The 23,394-nt window shown below is 43.4% G+C and overlaps 2 protein-coding genes across 8 annotated transcripts in view; one reads left to right on the forward strand and one right to left on the reverse strand.

Annotated features, from left to right (window-relative positions):
* Nucleotides 1–13,820, reverse strand: part of dpf3 (double PHD fingers 3) — a 216,620-nt gene extending 202,800 nt beyond the window's left edge. For all 3 annotated transcript variants that reach the window (XR_009446263.1, XM_059649379.1, XM_048537143.2), the window contains exon 1: nucleotides 13,694–13,820. Coding sequence is in view for 2 of the 3 variants with exons in the window: in XM_059649379.1 (XP_059505362.1) it covers nucleotides 13,694–13,737 (44 nt within the window). In the remaining variant the exon portion in view is untranslated. The remainder of the gene's footprint in view (nucleotides 1–13,693) is intronic.
* Nucleotides 13,821–13,847: 27 nt separating this feature from the next.
* wdr21 (WD repeat domain 21) overlaps nucleotides 13,848–23,394 on the forward strand; it is a 109,806-nt gene continuing 100,259 nt past the window's right edge. For 4 of the 5 annotated variants that reach the window (XM_048537142.2, XM_048537141.2, XM_048537139.2 and 1 more), the window contains exons 1-2: nucleotides 13,848–14,102; nucleotides 21,268–21,385. In XM_048537142.2, coding sequence (XP_048393099.2) covers nucleotides 21,276–21,385 — 110 coding nt within the window. In that variant the 5' untranslated portion in view covers nucleotides 13,848–14,102; nucleotides 21,268–21,275. The remainder of the gene's footprint in view (nucleotides 14,103–21,267; nucleotides 21,386–23,394) is intronic. The other variant, XM_059649378.1, reaches the window with a different exon arrangement.

Here is a 23,394-nt window from a genome sequence, read left to right on the forward strand (position 1 = left end):
TTCGAAACATCCTGTATCCACCTTGTTAACATTGCCTCCACGATATACCAGCTGATATCAGGCTGTTCCCCATGCTGACCTCTCTAACAGCTGCCTCAACACCACCACCTGCTTCAGGCTCAGCAAGCACCTCTCAGCTTTCGAGTTTCTTGATCTGTTTACTGATCTGGTCCACATGACACTAGATCTGCAGTGACGTGGACAACTCCTAAATACCCTCTGAACTAGCCTGGGAAACTACTCAGTTGTACGAAACTACTATATATTCTTATATAGAAATGAAAATATGCAGTCTTCAAATTAGGTAGAGTTATACAGTCACAGGGATACACAGCACAGAAACAGAACCTTCAGTCAACTCATCAATGCTGACCAGATATCAAGAACAAAGAAAATTCCAGCACAGGAACAGGCCCTCTAGATCCTCTATCTAAACCTGTCACCTATTTTCCAAGGATATGTAACCCTCTGCTCCATGCCTATTCATGTATCTGTCTAGGTACATTGTAAATGATGCTATTGTGCCTGCCTCTACCACCTCCGCTGGCAACGTGATCCAGGCACCCACTACCCTTTGTGTAAAGAACTTTCCATGCATATTTCCCTTAAATCTTTCCCCTCTTACCTGGAAGTTGTGACCCCTAGTAATTGAGTCCCCCACTCTGGGAAAAAGCTTCTTGCTATCCACCCTGTCTATACCTCTCATGATTTTGTAGACCTCAATCAGGTCCCTCCTCATTCACAATCTTTCTAATGTCAATAATCCCAATCTACTCAACCTCTCTCCATAGCTAGCGCCCTCCATACCAGGCAACACCCTGGTGAACCTCCTCTGCACCCTCTCCAAAGCAGCCACATCCTTTTGGTAATGTGGTGACCAGAACCGTACATAGTATTCCAAATGTGGTTGAACCAAAGTACTATACAACTATAACGACCTGCAACTCTTGGCTTAATACCCTGTCTGATGAAGTGAATGCATGCCGTATGCTGCCTTGACCATCTGCGAACCTGCGTTGCCATCTTCAGGGTACAATGGACCTGAACACCCAGATCTCTCTGTGCATGAATTTTACCCGGGGCTTTTCCATTTACCGTATAGTTTGCACTTGAATTGGATCTTCCAAAATGCATCACCTCAAGTTTGCCTGGATTGAACTCTATCTGCCATTTCTCTGCCCTAGTCTCTAATCTATATCCTGCTGCATTCTTCGACAGTGTCCTTCACTATCTGCTACTCCACCAATCTTAGTGTCATCTGCAAACTTGCCAAATCAGACCACCTCCAAATCATTTACGTACAATTGCTGATGACACAAAGGTTGGAGGTGCCATTGATAGTATCGAGGGCTATTGCAGGCTTCAGCGAGACATTGACACAATGCAGAGCTGGGCTGAGAAATGGCAGATGGAGTTCAACCTGGATAAATGCGGAGTGACGCATTTTGGAAGGTCGAACTTAAATGCTGAATATAGGATTAAAGGCAGGATTCTCGGCTGTGTGGAGGAACAGCGGGATCTTGGTGTTCAAGTGCATAGTTCCCTCAAAGTTGCCACCCAAGTGGATAAGGTTGTTAAGAAAGCATATGGTGTTTTGGCTTTCATTAACAGGGGGATCGAGTTTAAGAGCCGTGAGGTTATGCTGCAACTCTACAAAGCCCTGGTGAGACCACACTTGGAATATCGTGTCCACTTCTGGTCGCCCTATTATAGGAAAGATGTGGAGGCTTTGGAGAGGGTGCAAAGGAGGTTTACCAGGATGCTGCCTGGACTGGAGGGCTTGTCTTACGAGGAGAGATTGACTGAGCTCAGACTTTTCTCTCTGGAGAGAAGGAGGAAGAGAGGTGACTTGATCGAGGTGTACAAGGTAATGAGACGCATGGATACAGTCGATAGCCAGAGACTTTTCCCCAGGGTAGGATTGACTGCCACAAGGGGTCATAGTTTTAAGGTGTTAGGAGGAAGATATAGAGGAGACGTCAGAGGGAGGTTCTTCACCCAGAGAGTTGTGAGCGCATGGAATAGTTTACCAGTGGTAATCGTGGAAGCAGAGTCGTTAGTGACATTTAAGCGACTGCTGGACATGCACATGGACAGCAGTGAATTGAGGGGAATGTAGGTTAGGTTATTTTATTTTTGGATTAGGATTATTCCACGGCACAACATCGTGGGCCGAAGGGCCTGTACTGTGCTGTACTTTTCTATGTTCTATGTTCTAATTATTAGTGGATCATCTGTTAATGTTGCTCCTGGCACAGTCATTCTAGTTGCCAAGAGCTGATCCAAACTACATCCTCTCTCACCTGTACAGAACCAGTCAAGTCTGTGCTGCCAACAATTAACCCCTTTTTGGGAAATGCGGTGTTTGGTCTTGTTCTGTCACTGGAAAAATTTGATTGTTGTTTCTTGTCAAAGAGATCCTTTATCATGGATGGTTTCAGTAAATCAAATGCTGTGGATAACTGACACTTTGCCATGAGCAATAGTGGAGAACTTTGACTTGTTGAGTGGGTTGTGTTCGGGTAGGTTAACAAAAATTGGCTCCGTTTTAGGATAGTAATCCCTGTTCTTGAGTTATTTTTAAGGAATGTTTTATTGAGTAAAAAAATATTTCTGTCAACCATTTTTGGCCGAGTGATAAGGAATTGATCAGTTATGCTGAATTCAGTTCTGCTTTGAGTAGTCTGTATAAATTGTGAACTATTTCTGTGATGGCAACTTCAGCCTATTTGGTCTCTGTATCATATATAACATACATAACTATAACATATTTGTCCTTCAATCCAGATTCTTTTCTGTAGCTGTTTTGGCATTCCCATGACTGTAATGGCATTAATGGAGTTAGGCTGCAAACTCTTGTGCAAGCAGAACATAAAATACGGTATAAAAATTTGTGGAGTGATGAGGAGGATATCTTTGAATAAAGAGGACATAGACGACTGGTCAGATGGACTGATAAGTGGTAAATAAAATTCAAGTTAGATATGGGAGGTGATGCATTTGGGCAGGACAAATAAGGCAAGGGAACGTATGATGAACTGTAAGACTTTGGGAAGCACTGGGAATCAGATGTAACAAAAACAAAAATTGGTGGAAAATCTCAGTAGGTTTGGAAGCATTTGCGAAGAGAAAGCAGAGTTAATGTTTCAGGTCCAGTGACCCTTCGTCAGAACTGGTCAAAAGTTCAAACAGAACCTTCTTCAGATTCACAGAATGAACACAGTTTTGGTGTGCATATACACCAGTCCCTGAAGGTATCAGGACAGGTGGATAAAGTGACTTAGAAAGCATTGGATATAAGTAACTTTATTAGTTGATGCAGAGTGTTTAAGAGCAGGGAAATTATGCTGAAACTTCAGGAAACGGTTAGGCCACAGCTAGAGTATTGTGTGCAGTTGTGGAACCTACATTATAAGAGAGATATGATTGCATTGGAGAGAGTTTAGAGGAGATTTACCATGAGGTTACCTAAGCTGGACAGTTTCAGGTACAAAATTGCTTAGAGCAAAGGAGATTGAGATTGGCATAGGTAGGTAGACAGACAAAATATTCCCCTTTGGTGGAAAGAACAATGACCAGGGGGCAGAGACTTAAGGTAAGGGTCTGAGACAAATGTAGAAATAAATGAAAAAACTCAGTACATCTGGCAGCATCTACAGAGATTAGAGCAAACGTTGAATCCAGTGACCCTTCTTCAGAACTGCTTTTGTTTTGGTACTGGAACTGACTGTCTCTAAGCGTGGTAGAGGCAGAAACCCTCACAATATTTAAGAACAATTTAGAATTGCACATGCGATGCACAGGCATACAATTTTGTGTTTTAAGTGGCGGAAAACAGGAATCGTTGTTTCTGATGCATTTCTGAAGAAGGGTCTAAACCCGAAACATCAGCCTTCTTGCCCCTCTGTTGCTGCTTGGCCTGCTGTGTTCATCCAGCTCTACACCTTGTTATCTCAAATTCTCCAGCATCGGCAGTTCCTACTATCTCTTAGAACAGTTGACTGATTTGATCAGTATAGGCACGATGGGCTGAAGGGTCTTTTTCTGTGTAGATTTGTGCATCTGGTTCCACCTTCTCCACAATTTTAGAGTGGAGACCTAGCCGCCAAAAATAGCTTCTGGCTATCACCTCCATTCTGACAATCCCATAATGACTTTTGTGTAGCTGATTTAACATGTAGAAGTGACCCTCTTTTCCCAACAGAGAAATCCTGCTTGCATGGATATTTCTCACTTCTGTATTACATTTGGCTTAAGTTCTTGGACCTTCCCTATTATCTTGCCATGAACTACCATTTCCAATACTTTTGATCACAGTAGATCTTTCTCATGTACTTCTTAACTCATCCTGCTGTTACTAGAGTGCTCTCTACCCTGTTTCAAGTAGAAAATGTTTACATAAGGATTATTTGAAGTTAATTCAAATGGCAGATGTATGCCAGAGACCTCATCACCATTCCTATGTAAGTTGGGTTGACAATATTTATTCAGTGCTGATAGCTACAATACCCACTTCTGTAGACAGTTCATTCCTGTTTGAGGCCCAAATAGAAGCATCCAGTCATAGAAAATAGGTGCAGGAGTAGGCCATTTGGCCCTTTGAGCCCGCACCACCATTCAATAAGATCATCGCTGATCAAGCAATTTGAGTATTGCACTACCACTTTCTCTCCAACCCCTTTGGTCCTTTAATCTGCTACGGCCATTTCACATTCTTCTTGAATATTGCTAACGAACAAGTCCCAGCAGCTTTCTGTGAGAGAGAATTCCAATGGCTTACAACACTGAGCAAAGAAATTTTTCCTCATCTCAGTCCGGAATGGCTGACCCCTTATCCTTAGGCTCTGACCTCTAGCTCTGGGCTTCACCAACACCGGGAACATTCTTCCTGCATCTAGCCTGTCCAGTGCCACCAGGATTTAAGTGTTTTTATGGGATCCCTGCTCATTCTTGTAATTCCAGTGAGTACTAGCCCAGTCAATCCAGTTTTCCTTGCCATCCAGGGAGTAGGTCTGGGAAACCTTTGCTAAACTTCCTCAATGGCAAGAATATCCTTTTTCAGACTAGGAGACCAAAACTACGCACAATACTTAAGGTTTGGCCTCACCAAAGTCCTGTATAACTGCAGCAAGCCATTTGTACTCTGAAACTCAAATCATCTGGCTGTGGAGGCCAGCATGCCATTAGCATTCCTCACTGCCTATTGCACCTGCATGGCAACCTTTAGTGACAGTTCCACCATTACACCCAGGTCTTGCTGCAGCTCACCTTTTTCTAAACTGCCATCACTGAAACAATAATCTGCCTTCCTGTTTTTGCCACCAAAATGGATAACCCACATTTATCTACATTAGATTGCATTTGCCAAATATCTGCCTATTCTGCCGGTCTGTCCAAGACCCTTGTAGCCTCTTAGCATCCTGCTCACATCATACACTGTAACCCAGCTCTAGTGTCATCTGCAATGTGAAATTGCATTCAATTCCTTTGTTCAAATTGTTAATGTATATTGTTAACAGCCAAAGCCCCAGCACTGAACTCTGCAGTGCCTGAATCATCACAGCCTGCCACTCTGAAGAGGATTCATTTATTCCAACGCTGTGCTTCCTGTCTGCCAACCAGCTGTCTATCCACATCACCTCTGATACTATGAGCTTTCAATTTGTCTACTAACTTCCAACAGAAACTTGTCAAAAGCGTTTTGAAAGTCCAGATACACAACACCCACTGACTCAGCCTTGTCCACTCTGTTGGTCACATCCTCAAAATATTCCAGAAGATTTGTCAAACTCATTTGTCCTTTAGTAAATCCGTGCCGACTTGAACTGATACTGTCACCACTTTCCAAATGCTCAGTTATTGCATTCTCAATAACTGACTCCAGCATTTCCTGACCACCAATGTCATGCTAACCAGCCTGTTAAGTCCCCATTTTAAAAAAAAGGAGGAAGAGAAAAAGTGGGTTACATTAGCCACCCTGTAGTCCATTAGTACTCTTCCAGAGTCTACAGAATGCTGGAAAATGATTGCTAATGTGTCCACTATTTCTAGGGCCACTTCCTTAAGTAATCTGGGATGCAAAGCATCAGGCCACAGGAACTTGTCAGGTTTTAACCCCAATAGCATTTCCTGACAAGTATGGGTTTCCTTCATGTCCTCCTTCAGGCTTTACTCTCTGTCCACTAACATTTCTGGAAGGTTATTTGTGGTCTCCTTAGTGAAGACACATCCAAAACATTTGTTCAAGTGTTCTGCCAACTCTTAGTTGTAGATTATGAATTTACTGAATTCTTCACCAGTCTTTTTCTCTTCACATACTATTGAAGCTTTTGCAGTCAGTTTTTATTCTCCTCGATAACATTGTCGTTTTCTAGAGTCAATACTGTTGAAAAATATTCATTTAGCGCTTCCCCTATCTCATCTGACTCCACACACAACTTACCACTACTATCCTTGATTGGTCCTAATCTTACTTTCGTCATTCTTTTAGTCCTTAAATACCTATAGAAAGCCTTAGGGTTTACCCTGATCCTATCCACCAACAACTTCTCATGTCTCCTCCTGGCTCTTCTGAGCTCTCTCTTTAGGTCTTTCCTGGCTACCTTGTAGCCCTCCAGCACCCTAACTGAGCCTTCACATCTCATCCTAACATAAGCCTTCTTCTTCCTCTTAACCAGAGATTCCACCTCCTTCGTAAACCACGGCGCCCACGCTCTACAGCTTCCTCCCTGCCTGACAGGTACATACTTATCTAGGACACACAGGAGCTTTTCCTTGAATGAGCTCCACATTGCTAATGTGCCCATCCCCTGCAGTTTCCTTCCCCATCCTATGCTCCCTAAATCTTGCCTAATCTCATCGTAATTGCCTTTCCCCCAGCTATAACTCTTGCCCAGTGGTATACACCTATCCCTTTCCATCACTAAAGTAAACATAACAGAATTGTGATCGCTATCACCAAAGTGCTCGCCTACTTCCAAATCTAACACCTGGCCGGGCTCATTACCCAGTACCAAATCTAATGTGGCTTCACCCCTTGTTGGTCTATCTTTATGGCCTCCCACAAGTTGCTGGTTATACATAGGGGTGTTAATTTCCTTTCTGCATACAAAATAACTCTTCAGAGGCCAGCATCCATCACCAATCACCTTGTATTTATAAACATGTGGTCTTTGACATAAGCACTGCCTCTCAGAGTCAGGCATTCCATGGGCTTGGTATCCCTGACATTCACTCTTTTGGGCTCGCCAGGTATCCTTAATTGGACCAGATTAATAGCAACCAGGGAACTCATAATCCAAGAAGGCCAGCTGGTTTTTTGACCTCGTTACAATCACTACATGCCTCCCTCAAGAATCCATGGACACAAAGCTGTGCAACTTCTTTGAGAGTCTCCTGTGGAGGCCGGGGGGGGGCGGGGGGGGGGGGAATACTAGTTCAAGCTCTTCTATTTCGGAACCCAGCATATAACAAATGGAAGCTCCACTCTTGCGCCTGGGTAAACTTTCATTCCCTTCCTCCAGAGGCAGAAGTGTCAAAGTGGCTACTTCCATAGTGTCCTCTGATTCAAAGGACTAATCGGTGGGTCCCTTAAGTATTTAAGAAGTCAGAACAGCAGGTGATGTTTTGCTCCTGTACAGTCTGTGAATGTGCACCTTTCAAATGGTCCACGTTTATTCAGGACAGCTATATCTAGCCGAACATTATAATTCCTTATCTTGAACAGACCTCTCACCATTGCCATGATTCTTGCACCAAACTTTGTCCCCTGTATCAAACTGTTTCTTTCATTTGGCAGAGTATAAGGATCAGCATTAGAGTTCCTGACGCAACTTCACCACCCCACCAGGTCAAAAAGATCAGACTTAGCCTTGAACAGAGTTTTCTACCCATTAGAATCTTTGCTGGTGTATTCCGGTAGTTAGCTGCAAGCAGGGCTGGTTCTAAACTAGAACTGTGACAACATGATATATATTGACGCTATTGGCACTTTCTTCAGTCCTGTATTCAAAGTTTGGACCACGCTTTCTGCCAGGCCATTAGATGACAGATGGCATGGAACTGTCTTAATATGTTGAATCTCATTCCATCTAAGAAGCAACTAAAGCTCCTGTCAGTAAACGATGGCCCATTATCCACAGCCGATACCAGCAGGACTCCATGTATTATAAAAGACGTGTGCAAATTTTCTACTTATCACTCCAGTGTTTGACGAATGGACTTCATGCTTATTCAACTGCTTTGAGTAGGTATCTATAATGACTAAAAATCATTGAATCCATGAAAGGACCTGCACAGTTGATATGGCAACCAAGTCCAAGGTTTATCCGGCCATTTCCAAGGATGTGGGAAGCTGCTGACTGTTTTGTTTTGATATTCTGGGCATCATCCCACAAAAGCCTGATGACCAGACATAACATCTTTATTTTGGAGACTCTAGATGGCCCTGGTAGAGTTCAGCCAGTCTTCGACAGCGACCTTTGCTCGGGGGGGGGGGGGGGGAAGAGAGAGAGAGAGAGAGAGAGAGAGAGAGAGAGAGAGAGAGAGAGAGAGAGAGAGAGAGAGAGAGAGAGAGAGAGAGAGAGAGAGAGAGAGAGAGAGAGAAAATCACTCTTGCTCCTGCTAACAAGATACTATCCTCTACCAAGAACTGGTCTCTACAGGTCCAGAGGGTTTTAATTCTATCTGTGATAGCCCTTTGGTTTTGCCCATTAATACCAATTGTTTCAGTTTGGAAGTAACAGATCTTTATCTCCAAAGTCTGACACTGTTAGCTGCGACTAGTAGTGTGCCCAGAAAATTCAATGATTGGCTCTTCCAGAGGGCACCATGGATGGCACATCTGGTAACAGAATGTGGCTTAGTGCACCTGCACAGTGCTCTAATTGTAATTATTAACACTTAACATTAGAGCCCACTGCAGAGTGTAGCCCAAAGCTATTGGCAGCAGTGCTTTGTCCTGATTCAAGTGCAAGTAAGCATGGCTTATGTCAAGCTTCATGAAGGACAAACCTCTTGCCAGCTTTGTGCACAAGTCCCCTTTAAGCAGCCCAAATAGCAGGTTGTGGAATGTAAGTATCACAAATTTTCACCCATAAAAGGTTATTAGTGGAACTTTCTGACTCCAAATATGACTACCAATCCTTTTTCTATTTGGACATATTTACAGTCTGCATTAGCCAAAGTCCTGCATTTATACGTTATTGGGCATTCCTCTCCATTCAGCTACCTATGACCTAATACAACCCCAATGCCTTATAGCGAGATTTCATGTCAATACTAGTTCTTTTTTGGGACCATAGTGTGCCAACACAGAGGATGATAATTGTTTTATTTCATCAAAAGCTACATTCAATGAAGCAGCATGGTGGCTCAGTGATTAGCATTGCTGCCTCATCACCAGGAACCTGGATTCAATTCCACCCTCAGGCAGCCGTCCGTGTGGAGTTTGCACGTCCTCCCTGTGCCCATGTGGGTATTCCTCCGGGTGTGCCGGTTTCCTCCCGGTCCAAAGATGTGCAGGTTAGTTGGATTGGGCATGCTAAATTGCCTAGAGTGTTTAGAGGTGTGTAGATTAGGTGTGTTATAGAGGGATGGGTCTGGGTGGGATGTTCTGAGGGTCAGTGTGAACTTGTTGGGTTGAAGGACCTGTTCCCCGTGTAGGAACTCTATGACTACCTGTGACGATTTTCGAAGGCTGGCCCTTTTTTATTTTGAAAAATAAAAATCGATGCAATGATGGCAGGATGGATGCCAGTTATGTATGAGCTTTGTGTAATAATTTTCCAGACCCAAAAATGACCCAATGCTGAGACAGACATGGGAGCTGGGACACCTTTGGTTAGCCTCACTTTATCCTCCAGTAGGTAAAACCTGGTCTTATCGACCCTGTAGCCCAAGTCGGTCACTGGAGAGAAAGGGGAACTAGAACACATTTTCACTTCTACATTGAAGCCCTCCAGATGTTCCTTATTTACTTTCTCTGGTATCAGGAAGTCATTAGGTAAATGGCTGGCGACCTGAGCCAGGCCTTGCAACACTTTCTACATTGTCCATTCAAACACTGAATAAACTGATGATATGCTGAATTGCAGTACTTTATACTGCTACAAATCTTTATGGGTATTAACTGTAGCACACTTGAGAATCCAGGTCTTAATGTAATTAAGCAAGCATGGCTCATGTCAAGCTTCATGAAGGACAAACCTCCTACTAGCTTTGCACGTAAATCTTATCCTGGGATTAGGTAATTACCCAATTGTAAAAAAAACAGTTTAGTATTTATTTAAAATGCCCTCAAAGATGAACTGACCCATCAAGCTTCAACACTGGTACAACAAACAGATGATTCTTTCACTTTCCAGTCCGATTTCTACTTTTACTTTCAACTGTGGGGTAAATGGTGGTGCAAAATAGTTTCCCAGTCAACATATAAAGTTGGTTTGGCTCCTCCAAAAGTCCCTAGACCTTCCTGGAAAACTTGTGTATTTTATTAGGACTTTACTCAGGCAGCTACTTTCTAAATCAAAAATATTGAGCCAACTAGGTAAATCTCTCACAAATGATATTGCCCCATCAAGCTTAGACACCCCATGGTAAATATGGTGACAATAAAACCTGTCACGAACTTAGATAGTAGTGGCTATTCTTAGCAAGATTCAGCCTCCTGTCTCTACGTATCTTAGTCTGAATTGCATTGAAATTGGAAAGATTTCTTGCCATATCTGACTAAACTCACCTAATTTACAACCTACCCTATGACTGATGACATGTCTGATTCCAACTCTCTGGCCACATGGTGCTCCCAGAACAATTGTGTTCCTCAGAGGCATTCCTTGTGCCCCTGCTATCTCTAAAAGCCCACTGTAAACCTGGACTAGCACAGTCAGACATGAGTTGCCCTACACAGTTCCTGATGTTTGCCTGTACATTGTGTACTGAATGTAACAGGGTCAGCCAGCTGGACCTCTCAGAATGAGTTCCTTGATGAGGGATGTAAATCTTGTCCAATTAGAGAGACCTGTCTGACATAAAGGTGAATATTAGGCACACTAATGCCTAATTCTGTGGAATGCCTCATTCAGTGGGAGGCAGTTCTATTGTCAAAGGGCATGCATTTCTAAATAAAGGGTAATTGGTGATCAGTTGCAATGAGAGTGAAGCACAATTGAAGAAACTCATTTGCAGATGTTGGTGCTAACCTGTGAACCGTGCCACCTAGTTTTGGACTCCCCTACTCTGCAGAAAAGACCTGACTATTCATCCAATCCATGTCCTTCAATTTTATAAACTTCCATTAAGTCACCGCTCAGCCTCCGACACTCTGGGGAAAACAGCCCCAGCTTATTCAGCCTCTCCCCACATCTCAAACCTCCAACCCTGGCAACATCTTTGTAAATCTTATATGAACCCTTTCAAGTTTCACAACATCCTTCCTAAAGCAAGGAGACCAGAATTGAACAGTGTTCCAAAAGTGACTTAATGTTCTGCACAGCAGCAACATGACCTCTGAATGCCTATACTCAGTAAACTCGTTGAAAAAAGGCAAACACCTCCTTCACTATAGTGTCTACCTATGACTCCATCTTTAAGAAACTATAAGCCTCCACTCTAAGGTCTTTTTTATTCAGCAACACACCCCAGGCCTTTACCATTAAGTGTATAAGTCTTGCTCTGATTTGCCCTACCAAAATGCTACACCTCACATTTATCTAAATTGAACTCCATAATATAAAAACTCAGTTAGTATTCTCAGCACGCAGTTCAAATCCCACCACAGCAGAATTCAAATTCATTTACAAAAGTGAAACCATTGTCAATTGTCAGAAAAATCCATCTCGTTGACTAACATCCTTCACAGAATGAAAGCTGCCACCTTCACCTGGTCTGGCCTACATGTGACAGCAGAGACACAACAATGTGGTTGATTCTCAACTGCCCTCAAATGGATTAGCAAGCCACTCAGTTGCATCAATTGCTACGAAGTCTCAAAACAAGAAACAAATCCAAGCAGACCACTTGACATCAACTTAGGCACTGGAAATAACAATTGCAAAAAAATGCCCTGTCAACCCTCCATCTTAACAAATGGGGACTAATACCAAAATTAGGAAAACTGTCTCAGACTTGGAGACGATAAGGACTGCAGATGCTGGGTGCCAGATTCTATAGATATGTGGCTGGAAAAGTACAGCAGGTCAGACAGCCTCACACCTGTCTCTCAGACTCAGTCACCCAACAGCCTAACAGTCATACTGACAAAAATCATATCTCACAGATAATGTCCCAGACACCACTATCACTGGATACATCATGCCCCCACCAGGCATTACCCAGCAAATATTAGGCAGACTGGCTAGCCAGTCATTGAAGCAGTAAAAATTGGAGTTGCACTGTGAGCTTTATAGAATGCTTAATGTGGTTGAAGCCAAGGGAATTGCCTGGGAAATTGAAAATTCTGATGGATAATCCCTGTGCACCTGGAACCCTTGAGATTATAGCATTCGGAGGATTCTGACTTATTCAAGCTTAATAACTACACAAGGAAAGTTCAGTATCTTAAAAACCTACTCCAACTGTTTGGTAATCACAAAACTAAACCTCACTTACCCCTGACCTCCAGAGCAACACCTCCCATCCCTATCCAACTCACATTAGACTCCTTCCCAACTGTACCTAATGTGAATCCAATTCAACATCTTCCCAAGACCCCACACTAACATTGACCTGGTCTCTTTCACCTGACTTTTTTGCACATTTTTTTTGGAGTCAAAACACTGCCCTCCCTTCCCTGTATCTCACGACCTCAGCCTCACTTGGCCAGATTCTGGTATCATCCTACTACACCCTTGCAGCTCAGTGACCTACACCGACCAGACCCCCATATCCCTCTGATCATGACACTTCACCTACATTTCCCAGAATCTAGTCTACTGCATTTGCTGCTCGCAATGTGGTCTCTTCTACATTGGGGAAACAAAGTATAGTCTGGATGGCTGCTTCACAGAACATCTATGGTCTGCTCGCAAAAAAAGACCGAGTTACTGTTGCCTGCCACTTTAATACACCACCCTGTTTCTGGCTTGCTGCAGTGTTGCAGTGAAGCTCAACACAAGCTAGAAGAACAACATCTCATTTTCCACTTGGGGACCCTTTAACCTCCAGACCCATATCGAGTTCAGTAATATAAGGGCCTAAACTCTCCTATTTGCCAGCCCCCTAACCCATACACCAGACCTTCCTAACATTACGCGCTACCTATTATTAGTCACGAACAGTCTCCATTAACAACTATTCACCCTCCCAGCCAGATCGTTATAATCTCTTTCGTCCAACAACTCTTCTCTCTCTTCGGGCTGCACCCTATCCTCCTCCTTATTTTCAGCATACAAACCGAAGTTTTTCCAGTTACCATCAGTTCTAAGGGTCACCAGATCCGAAATGTTAACTTTGATTTTTTTTTCTTCACATTTGCTGCCTGACCTACTGAGCTTTTCCAGCAACTCCTACGTTCATCCTTCTGCCAACACCCTAGTGTCACCCCTCATCAGACGCCGGTTCCCAACCATCCCCCCCCCCCGGACCGCAGTAAGTGATGCGCCTCTCCCACTTTGCCTAGTCGCCCACAGCCCCGGATTTTCTCAGGCTCTCCGTCACTCACTCACCGCTCTCAGCACCTTCTAGAACCACCTACCCAAAGCGTTTACCATCCCGCTCTCCAACTCTGAGCATGCACATTGATCACAGGATCTGCCGGGCATGCGCAATAGATAATCAGACTCCTGAGAGCCTACATGCACACTAAATGCCTGACTGCCGTTGTCTACGTTGACACACCTCTCTCCCCGCCCTCTGACACGGAAGTGGAAGTGGCTATTCAGGGAAGGGTTGGGGTAGATGTCGCTGGTCTAGGATCGACCTAATGAATTGGAGGGAGATTATAATCAATTAAAGAGATGCTGTGGCATGCCGACTAAGGACAATGTGTTGGAGAAGCATAAAACAAACTGGAGATCAGAAACAAAAATACAAGTTGCTGGAGAAAGTCAGCAGGTCTGGCAGTATCTGTGGTGCGAGAAAGCAGCGTTAACGTTTTGAGCCCGGTACGTAAGTAAAAGATTGGTAAAAGGGAAACTAGTGGAATTAAGAGTGACAGATTCACAGGATTTGCACGTTACCATCCAAGATTGTTAAAGAAATTAGTGGAGCACATTGTAGATACCCTGACTAAAATATTGCAGAGTTCTTTAGTGAGGTTGAAATTGAATCAGTGATAATGGGAACTGCAGATGCTGGAGAATCCAAGATGATAAAATGTGATAATGGGAACTGCAGATGCTGGAGAATCCAAGATAATAAAATGTGAGGCTGGATGAACACAGCAGGCCAAGCAGCATCTCTGGAGCACAAAAGCTGACGTTTCGGGCCTGGACCCTTCATCAGAGAGGGGGATGGGGTGAGGGAACCTCACTGCTAAGCCTCTTCCAGGGATGCCTAACCTGAAGACGTTACCCTCCTCCCTCCGGACCAACCTCAGGGAATCAGTCTCCCACTGCAACTCTCTTGTAATCTCTTCAGCCTTGAAACTGCTCGCTGCCTCCCTAACCTGTTCTTCCTCTCACCCATCCCTTCCTCCCACCTCAAGCCGCACCTCCATCTCCTACCTACTAACCTCATCCCACCTCCTTGACCTGCCCGTCTTCCCTGAACTGACCTATCCCCTCCCCACCTATACTCTGCTCTCCACCTATCTTCTTTTCTCTCCATCTTCGGTCCGCCTCCCCCTCTGTCCCTATTTATTCCAGAACCCTCACCCCATGCCCCTCTCTGATGAAGGGTCTAGGCCCAAAACGTCAGCTTTTGTGCTTGTGAGATGCTGCTGGGCCTGCTGTGTTCATCCAGCCTCACATTTTATTATCTTGGATTCTCCAGCATCTGCAGTTCCCATTATCACTAATGAATGTTGAGGTTGGTTGGCTTGCTGAGTTGGTTCGTTGTTGTTCTGCGGATGGTTCATTACCCTGCTGGGCAACATCATCAGCGCAGCTGTGTTTTCCCGCCTGGGTTTTAAACTCTGGAGTCTGTTGAACTGGATTACCTCACTTTTGGTTTTCCTTCGCAATGGAGGGTATATGGGGACAAGTTTTACGCGTTTGTTGATGGCTTTCTTCATGGAGTACTAGGTTTCTAGGAACTCCCATGCCTGTCTCTGCTTTGCTTGTCTCAGGATCTTAGTGTTGTCCGAATAGAATTGGTGGTTATCCTTATCCATGTAGATAGAGATGAGTGAGTATTGGTCATGTCTTTTTGTAGCCAGTTGGTGTTTGTGCACCCTTGTTGCTGATTTCCTATCTGTTTGTCCGATGTAGTGTTTGTCACAGTCTCTGCAGGGAATCTTGTATATGACATTGGTCCTGTTCATAGTGGGTAGTGAATCTTTAGTTCAGGTGAGCAGTTGTTGGAGGGTTTATGTGGGTTTGTGTGCAACTCTGATGCCCAGCGGTCGTAAGAGTTTTGTGGTTAGTTCCGATGTGTTCCTGATGTAAGGTAGCGTGATGAATGTGTTGGGGCGTGTGGTATCTTCCCAGTGTTGTTTGTGTAATAGGCATCTTCTGACTCAGTTTTTTGGATATCTATTGTCCTTGAGTACCTGGAAGAGGTACTTTTCTTCTTCTTGGTGTAGTTCTATGCTGCTGCAGTGTGTTGTTGCCTGTTTGAATAATGTTGGCATGCAGCTTCATTTGTGTGCATCAGGATGGTTACTGTTGAAGTTCAATACTTGGTCGCTGTGTGTGGCTTTTCCGTGCACTTTCATTTCGAATTCTGTATTTGTCCTGTGCTCTACCATGATGTCCAGGAATGGGAGCTGTTTGTTCTTCTCCTCTCTGGTGAATTTGGTTCCTGTGAGGGATAGCAGAGACAGGCTCAGGGGTTCCTAGAAGCCTGGTACTCCACGAAGAAAGCCATCAACAAACATATATAACTTGACCCCATATATACTCCATTGTGAAGGAAAACCCAAAGCAAGGTAATCCACTTGATGGACTCCAGAGTTTAAAACCTAGGCGGGAAAACATAATGGCGCTTCATTGGAGGCCGCACTGATACTGGTACCCAGCAGGGTAATGAAATGTCTACAGAACAACAACGAACCAGCTCAACAAGCCAACCAGCATAATTATCCACAACTCAAGCTACAAATCGGCTCCAAAACCTTAGAAAAGGTAATGAATGCTGGCCTTAATACCTAGGGGACAATAAGCACAATGGTAGAGAAGTTATGCTGCTGTCATTCAAAACTGGTTAGTCTTCACTTGGAGTACTGAGAACAGATTTGGGTACCACACCTCAGGAAGGATATATTAGCCTTGGAGGGAGTACAGAATGGTTTACAAGAATGATGCTTTTATTTTGTTCACTTGTGGGATGTGGGATTTGCTGGCTGGCCAACATTTGTTGTTCTACCCGAGTTGCCTTTGAGAAGGTGGTGGTAAGGTGCTTTCTTGAACTGCTGCAGTTGATGTAGCTGCTTCATCCACCATACAGTCAGAAGTAGGGATATTCGCCAATGATTGTAAAAGTTTCAGCAGCGTTTGTGACTCCTCAGATACTGAAGCAGTCCATGTTCAAATGCAACAAGATCTGAGCAATATACAGAATTTGGCTGACAAGTGACAGGTAACATTCACACCATACAAATACTGGGCTATGACTGTCATATATGAGACAACCTGACCACCGTCCCTTGACGCTCAATGGTGTTGTAACTGAGTTCCCGATATCAACATCCTGAGGGTTACCATTGACCAGAAACTCAAATTGTCTTGTCACACAAACACAGTGGCTATAAGAGCAGGTCAGAGACTAGGAAGACTGTGGCAAGTAACTCATCCCCTGACTCTCCAAAGCCTGTCCATCATTTACAAGGTTCAAGTCAGGAATGTGATGGAATATACCCCAGTTGCCTGAATGAGTGCAACTACAACAACATTAAAAAGTTTGACACCATCCGAGACAAAGCATCCTGCTTCATTGGCTCTCCATCCATTCCCTCTGCCACTGAAGGTCGGTAGCAGTAGCGTGTATTATCTACAAGATGTAATGCAGAATTTCACCTAAGATCCTCAGACAGCACCTTCCAAAACCAAAACTATTTCCGTTTAGAAGTAGAAGAGCAGCAAAAACATGGGAGCACCACCAACTTCAAATTCCCTTCTGAACCACTTAATATCTTGACTTGGAATTATGTTGCCTTTCCTTCATCGTCTTTGGGGTAAACTTATTGAATTCCCTTCTTCATGGCATTGTAGGTCAACCTACAAAAGGTGAATTGCAACGATTCAAGAAAGCAGCTCTCTACCAGGCATAAAATGTTGGCGAGCCAGTGATGCCCACATACCACAATGAATAAATTTTTAAGAAGTCCATGTGTGATTGGTGAACTCTCAATGCCCTTTGGAAGGGCAGTGACCGTGAACAAATGACAATATATTTTCAAGTCTAGATGGTGAGTGGCTTGAAGGGGAACTTGGAGGTGTTGGTGTTCCCATGAATCTGCTGCCTTTGTCATTCTGGATGGAAGTGGCCTTGCATCAAGAATCATACTTGGCACAAAGGAATTTGGTTGTGGTTGTTGGAGGTCAGTCATCTCAGCTCCAGGACATCTGTTCAGGAGTTCTTCAGGGTAGTGCCATAAGCCCAACCATCTTCAGCTGCACCATTACATAGAACATAGAATAGTACAGCACAGTACAGGCTTTCGGCCCACAATGTTGTGCCAAACTTTTACCCTAAACCTAAGGTCTATCTCACCTCCACCCTACCTTATACTATCATCCATATGCCTATCTAATTGCCGCTTAAATGCACCTAACGAGGCTGACTCCACTACCCTCTTCGGCAATGCATTCCATGCCCCTACCACTCTCGGAGTAAAGAACCTACCTCTGACGTACCTCTATATCTACCTCCTCTTGCTTTAAAAGTGACCCCTTGTAATAGCTATCTCCATCCTAGGAAAAAGTCTCTGGCTGCCTACTCTATCTATACCTCTGATCATTTTGTACACCTCTATCAAGTCACCTCTCATCCTTTGTCGTTCTAAAGAAAAAAGCCCTAGCCCCTTCAACCTTTTCTCGCAAGACCTTCCCTCCATTCCAGACAACATCCTGGTAAATCTCCTCTACACCCTTTCCAACACTTCCACATCTTTTCTGTGAATTTATGACGTTCTCTCCATTATGAGCGCAGTCTTAAGGATCTTTAATGAGTTTCTGCTTTAATGAGCAGAAGGCACATCTTGTAGATTGTGCCTTCTGCTGCTACATGAGCATTGGAATGGATGCTTCTGGATATGGCGTCAAACAAACGGGCTGCTTTATCCTGAATGGTGTCAAGCTTTTCTTGAGTGTTGTTGGAGCTGCACTTCCCAAAGAATGTGAAGAGTATTCTATCATTTGCCTGATTTGTGTCTTGTAGATGGTGGACAGGATTTGTGGTGTCAGGAGATAAGTTATTTGCTGTAGAACTCCTTACTGTGACCTGGTGTTGTTGTCACTGTATTTGGTGAATCCAGGTCTGGTTAATCAAAACCCAATGATGTTGAGAGATGGGAATTCAGGATGGTAACACTATTGAAAGTCAACGGATGATGATGAAATTGTCTCATATTAGAAGTGATCATTGTCTGGCATTTATGTGGTGCAAATGTTATTTACACTCATCAGCTGGAAACTGAGCTGTCAACTTTTCCTTGCATTTGAACAAGGACTGTTTAAATATTAAAGGAATCCTGAAAGGCGCTGAATGTTGTGCAATCATCGGCAAACTGAACTTATGTTGAAGGGAGAGCCATTGATGAAACATTTGGCCATGACACTGCTGGCGAACTTCTACAGAAAGGTCCTAGAGATGAGATGATTGATCTCCAACAAACATAACTGTCTTCCACTGGGCCTGGTATGACATCACCGAGCAGAGAATTTGCGTTTCCCCCCCCCCCACCCAAATTTCCCAAATTTGGTGAGTAGCTCCCTTGACTTCAGAGATTAGAGTTATGAGGAGTGATAATATGAATTACACCTCTTTTCTCTAGAACTAGGCAGGTTAAAGGATGATCTGTTTGCAGTCTTCATGATATTAACAGGAAAAGACAAGGTAGATGAAGATAAACTATTTGTGCTGATTGGGGATTCTACTACTAGACTATGCAGCCTGTGAATTAGGGGCCAATCATTCAGCAGAGATGTTAGGAAGCACTTCCACACACAGAAGGTGGTAGATATTTGGAGATGTTTTCCTCAAATGGCAGTGAATGCTAGATGAATCACTAATTTTAAATCTGAGATAGGTAACTTTTTATTATTAAGGGATATGAAGCAGCAGTACTCAATGGGAGTTAGGCCAGGGATAAGTCATAATGTAATCAAAAGCAGAACAGGCTTGTGGGGCTGAATAGCCGATCCTGACCCCGATGGTCCTTTTTTAGAAGTGTCTGAAGAAGAGTTGCAGAATTTGAAATGCTAACTTTTTTTCTGTCGGATTCTGCCAAACCTGCTGAATTTCTCCAGCAATTTCTGTTTATATGAATTTGGAGCAGTTAGAAATCAACAGGTATGAAATCTTTTTATTCACTTATGGGATATGGATGTCAGTGTCTGGACCAGAATTTACTGTTCTTCCCTAGTTGTGCTGAGAAGGTGGTGGTGAGCTTCCTTCTTGAACTGCAACAGTCCACATGCTCTAGGTAGACCACAGTGCCCTTAGAGAGGGAATTCCAGGATTGTGACCCAGCGACTGTAAATGAACAGCAATATATTTTCAAGTCAGAACTGTGTGTGGCTTAGAGGTGAACTTGTAGGTGGTGATGTTTCCAAGTATCTATCGTCCTTGCCCTTCTCCTTTTGGGAGACAATACTGCTCACGAGTTTGGAAGGTGCTTTCTAAGTATAAAACAAAGAAATTCCATTGCTAGAAGAAACTCATGAAAGTCTGGCAGCATCTGTAGAGAGAAAAAGGAGTTAGTGTTTGAATTCCAATGATCATCTGTCAGAAGGAGCTTCGGTAAATTTCTGCGTGGATCTTGTGGATAGATCACACTGGTGCTACTGACTGTCAGTGGTAGAGGAATGGATGTGGTACCATTCAAATGGGCTGCTTTGCCGCGAAAGGTGTAAAGCTTCTTTAGTTTTGTTGGAGCTGCACTCATCCAGACAAGTGGAAAGTATTTCATCTCACTCCTGATTTGTTCTTTGTTGATGGTGGACAGGCCTTGGGGTGTCAGGAGGTGAGTTAGAGGCTAGGATTCCTAGCCTGTAACCTACTCTTGTGGCCACAGTATTTACATGAGTTTACATCATTCATGCGGCTTAGAAAACTCTTAAGAGAGGCGAGAGCGGGAGAGATTAGAAACCTAGAGGCTGGAAGGTGTTCTGTGTAATCCGATCACTCATTTTAGAAAGAACACTTTTTTGGTAAAGGAAAGGAGACAGTCTGCAGTAGGAAAGTGTATTGCAGTTTGAAGACCATTACTCACTTGATGAAAATCACTGAGCTGACATCACTTTAAAGGTCCTTGAAACCCAGTTCATGGCTCCAATAAAATAATTGGATTTGAACACATAATAGAGGTATCCAATGCATGACCTGATTTTAAACTGTGTCCGGTGATCTTTTAGGATCTCTAGCAATTCCCACTTAGATTTTTTTGAAGGGATTAAAGTAGTAACTCCGTTGCTTCGTGGATCTTCAACTTCATGGATTGTTTCCATTTAAAACTTTATTTTGTGTGTTGCCTGTATTTTCCACTGTGACATACTGCCTGAAACTTTGACAAATCACTTCCCACATTTGTGCCTCTCTCTGCTGCACCGGCAACCGCAGACAGCATGGGCTGCTGCCATTAGTTGCGTTTCATGATGTACCTGTCTTCTCTTTACCTTCTCTTTTATGTCTGACAGGTTCAACTGTATCTGTTACTTTGGGATTCAGGTTGTCCCTTTCTCATTCAGTGAGTGTTTCTTTACACCACATTGGCAACAGTTCAAGGACGCAACTCAACTACTTTCTTGTGGGTAGTTAGGGAAGGACAATTCATGCTGACTTGTGGAAACACACATATCCCATGAATGAATCTGCTTGGTCCTGAAGGAAGTGATCCTCCCTTTCTAAATCGGACAAAAGTCAATTTTGCACAATAATTATTGTAAGAGGTGAATATTGACACTATCCCAGTCTGTTTTGATGCTTTAATGTGAATAATTTTGATAGGTACAGAAATGAGGAGAAATAAATGGCATGGCAGTCACCAGTATGGATGGCGTGATAGCCAACGACGACATTATCCAAGAAGATATCGAGGACATAATAGGCACACATCACGAGAATGGTAAAACTTTACTACTTGGTACTATACTAGGAAGAGCTGGCCTTGTGTTTTAACATTTTATTGACCTATGTCCTTGGCTACTTGAGAAACAGCTGTTACTCATTACTGGCCACAACTCATTTCATTCATTGAATCATACAGTAGAAAAAAAGACCTTTGACCTATCAAGTCTGTGCTACCAAAAATATACCAAGACCTACTGCAGTCCCACTTTCCCATACTAGCTCCATAGCTTTGAATATTTCAAGTGCACATCCAAGATTTTTTTATGGCATGAGGTTTCCTGCCTCAACTTCTGACCCAGGCAATGCATTGCAGACCCACACCACCTTCTGAGTGAAAAACAATTTCCTTAACTCCCCTCTTAAACCTCCTACCTTTCACTTGAAAGTTATGCCCATTTGTTATCGACCCTTTGACTAAAGGAAGAGCTACTTTCCATTCACTCTGTCCATTTTCCTCAACATTTATATTTCTCTATTAGCTCACCCCTCAACCTTCTCTGCTCCAAAGAAAACAATCTGACCTTATCCACCCTCTCGTCATAGCTGAAATGCTCCATCCCAAGCAACAAGCTGGTTTATCTTCTTTGCACCTCCTCCAGTGCAATCACCTCCAACCTATAATGCAGAGATCAAAACTTCACAAGGTACTCCAGCTGTGGCCTAACCAAAGTTCTGACAGCTCCAGTATCCCCTCCCTGCTCTTGTAATCCATGCCATGACTCATAAAGGCAAGTGTCCAGATGTCATATTAACTAACCAATTAACCTGTGCTGCCACTTCAGGGAATTGTGGACAAGCACCCCAAGATCCCTCTGTTCCTGTGAGCTTTCTAGTCTGTTGCTATTCACTGAATACTCCTTGTGCAGCACTTCACATTTATAAGGACTAAATTGTATCTGCTACTGATCTGCCCATCTGACCAATATTATCCTGTAACCGTGGGGCCCTCTTGTGGCACAGCGGTAATTTGCTAACCCTGAACTGAGAGGCCTAGGTTCCAAGTCCCACCTACTCCAAAGATGTGTAATAACAGGTCTGAACAGGTTGATTAGAAAAGTAAGTTAAATAATTAATCCTCCTGTAACTTGAGACCTTCTTCCTCACTGTCAACCACCCGGCCAATCTTTGTGTCATTCGCAACTTTACTTATCGCCCCTCACATTCTTGTTATTTGTAATATTTATAAATTATGTAAATAAACAACCCAGCATGGATTCCTGTGATATGCCACTGGAGCTGGCCTTCAGTCACACAAACTCCCTTCTTGTACCACCCCGTGGCAATGTCATTAAACCAATTTTGGATCCAGGAAGCTAATTTACCCTAGATCCATGTGCTTTTACCATCTTTATCAATCTCCTATGTGGGACTTTGTTGAAGACCTTGCTGAAATCCATATATACTACATCAACTACTCTGCCCTCATCTATACACTTAGATTCTGTTTGAGAAATTCAACCAGATTCATTAGGCGTGACCTCCCTCTGACTACCCCTGATCAAAACTTACCTCTTGAAATGGAGATTAGTTTTCTACTTCACAATTTTCTCCAATGGTTCTGTACCTCTGAAGACTCCCTGGTCTATATTTCTCTGCTCTGTCTCCACCATCCTTGTAAACATAACGCTCCTCCAGTGGCCAGAGATGGTTTAAGTTTGGGTAAGGGTTCCTACAATTTCTCCTCATCTCCCACAACAACATATGAAACACTTTATCTAGATAGTCATACAAAAGGGAAGCAGACCCTTTGGTCCAACTCATCCATGCCAATCAGATTTCCCGGACTAAACTAATCCCATTTATCTGCCTTTTTTCACCATATTTCTTTCAATCCTTCCTATTCATGTACATAGAACATAGAACAGAACAGTACCACACAGTACAGACCCTTTGGCCCATGATGTTGTGCTGAACATAAGTCTATCTAACCTCTACTGCTACCTTATACTATCATCCATATGCTTATCTAATAGCTGCTTAAATGCCCCTAACGAGGCTGACTCA

The sequence above is a fragment of the Stegostoma tigrinum genome, chromosome 10 (assembly GCF_030684315.1).
Source record: "Stegostoma tigrinum isolate sSteTig4 chromosome 10, sSteTig4.hap1, whole genome shotgun sequence".
NCBI classification, from domain to species: domain Eukaryota; kingdom Metazoa; phylum Chordata; class Chondrichthyes; order Orectolobiformes; family Stegostomatidae; genus Stegostoma; species Stegostoma tigrinum.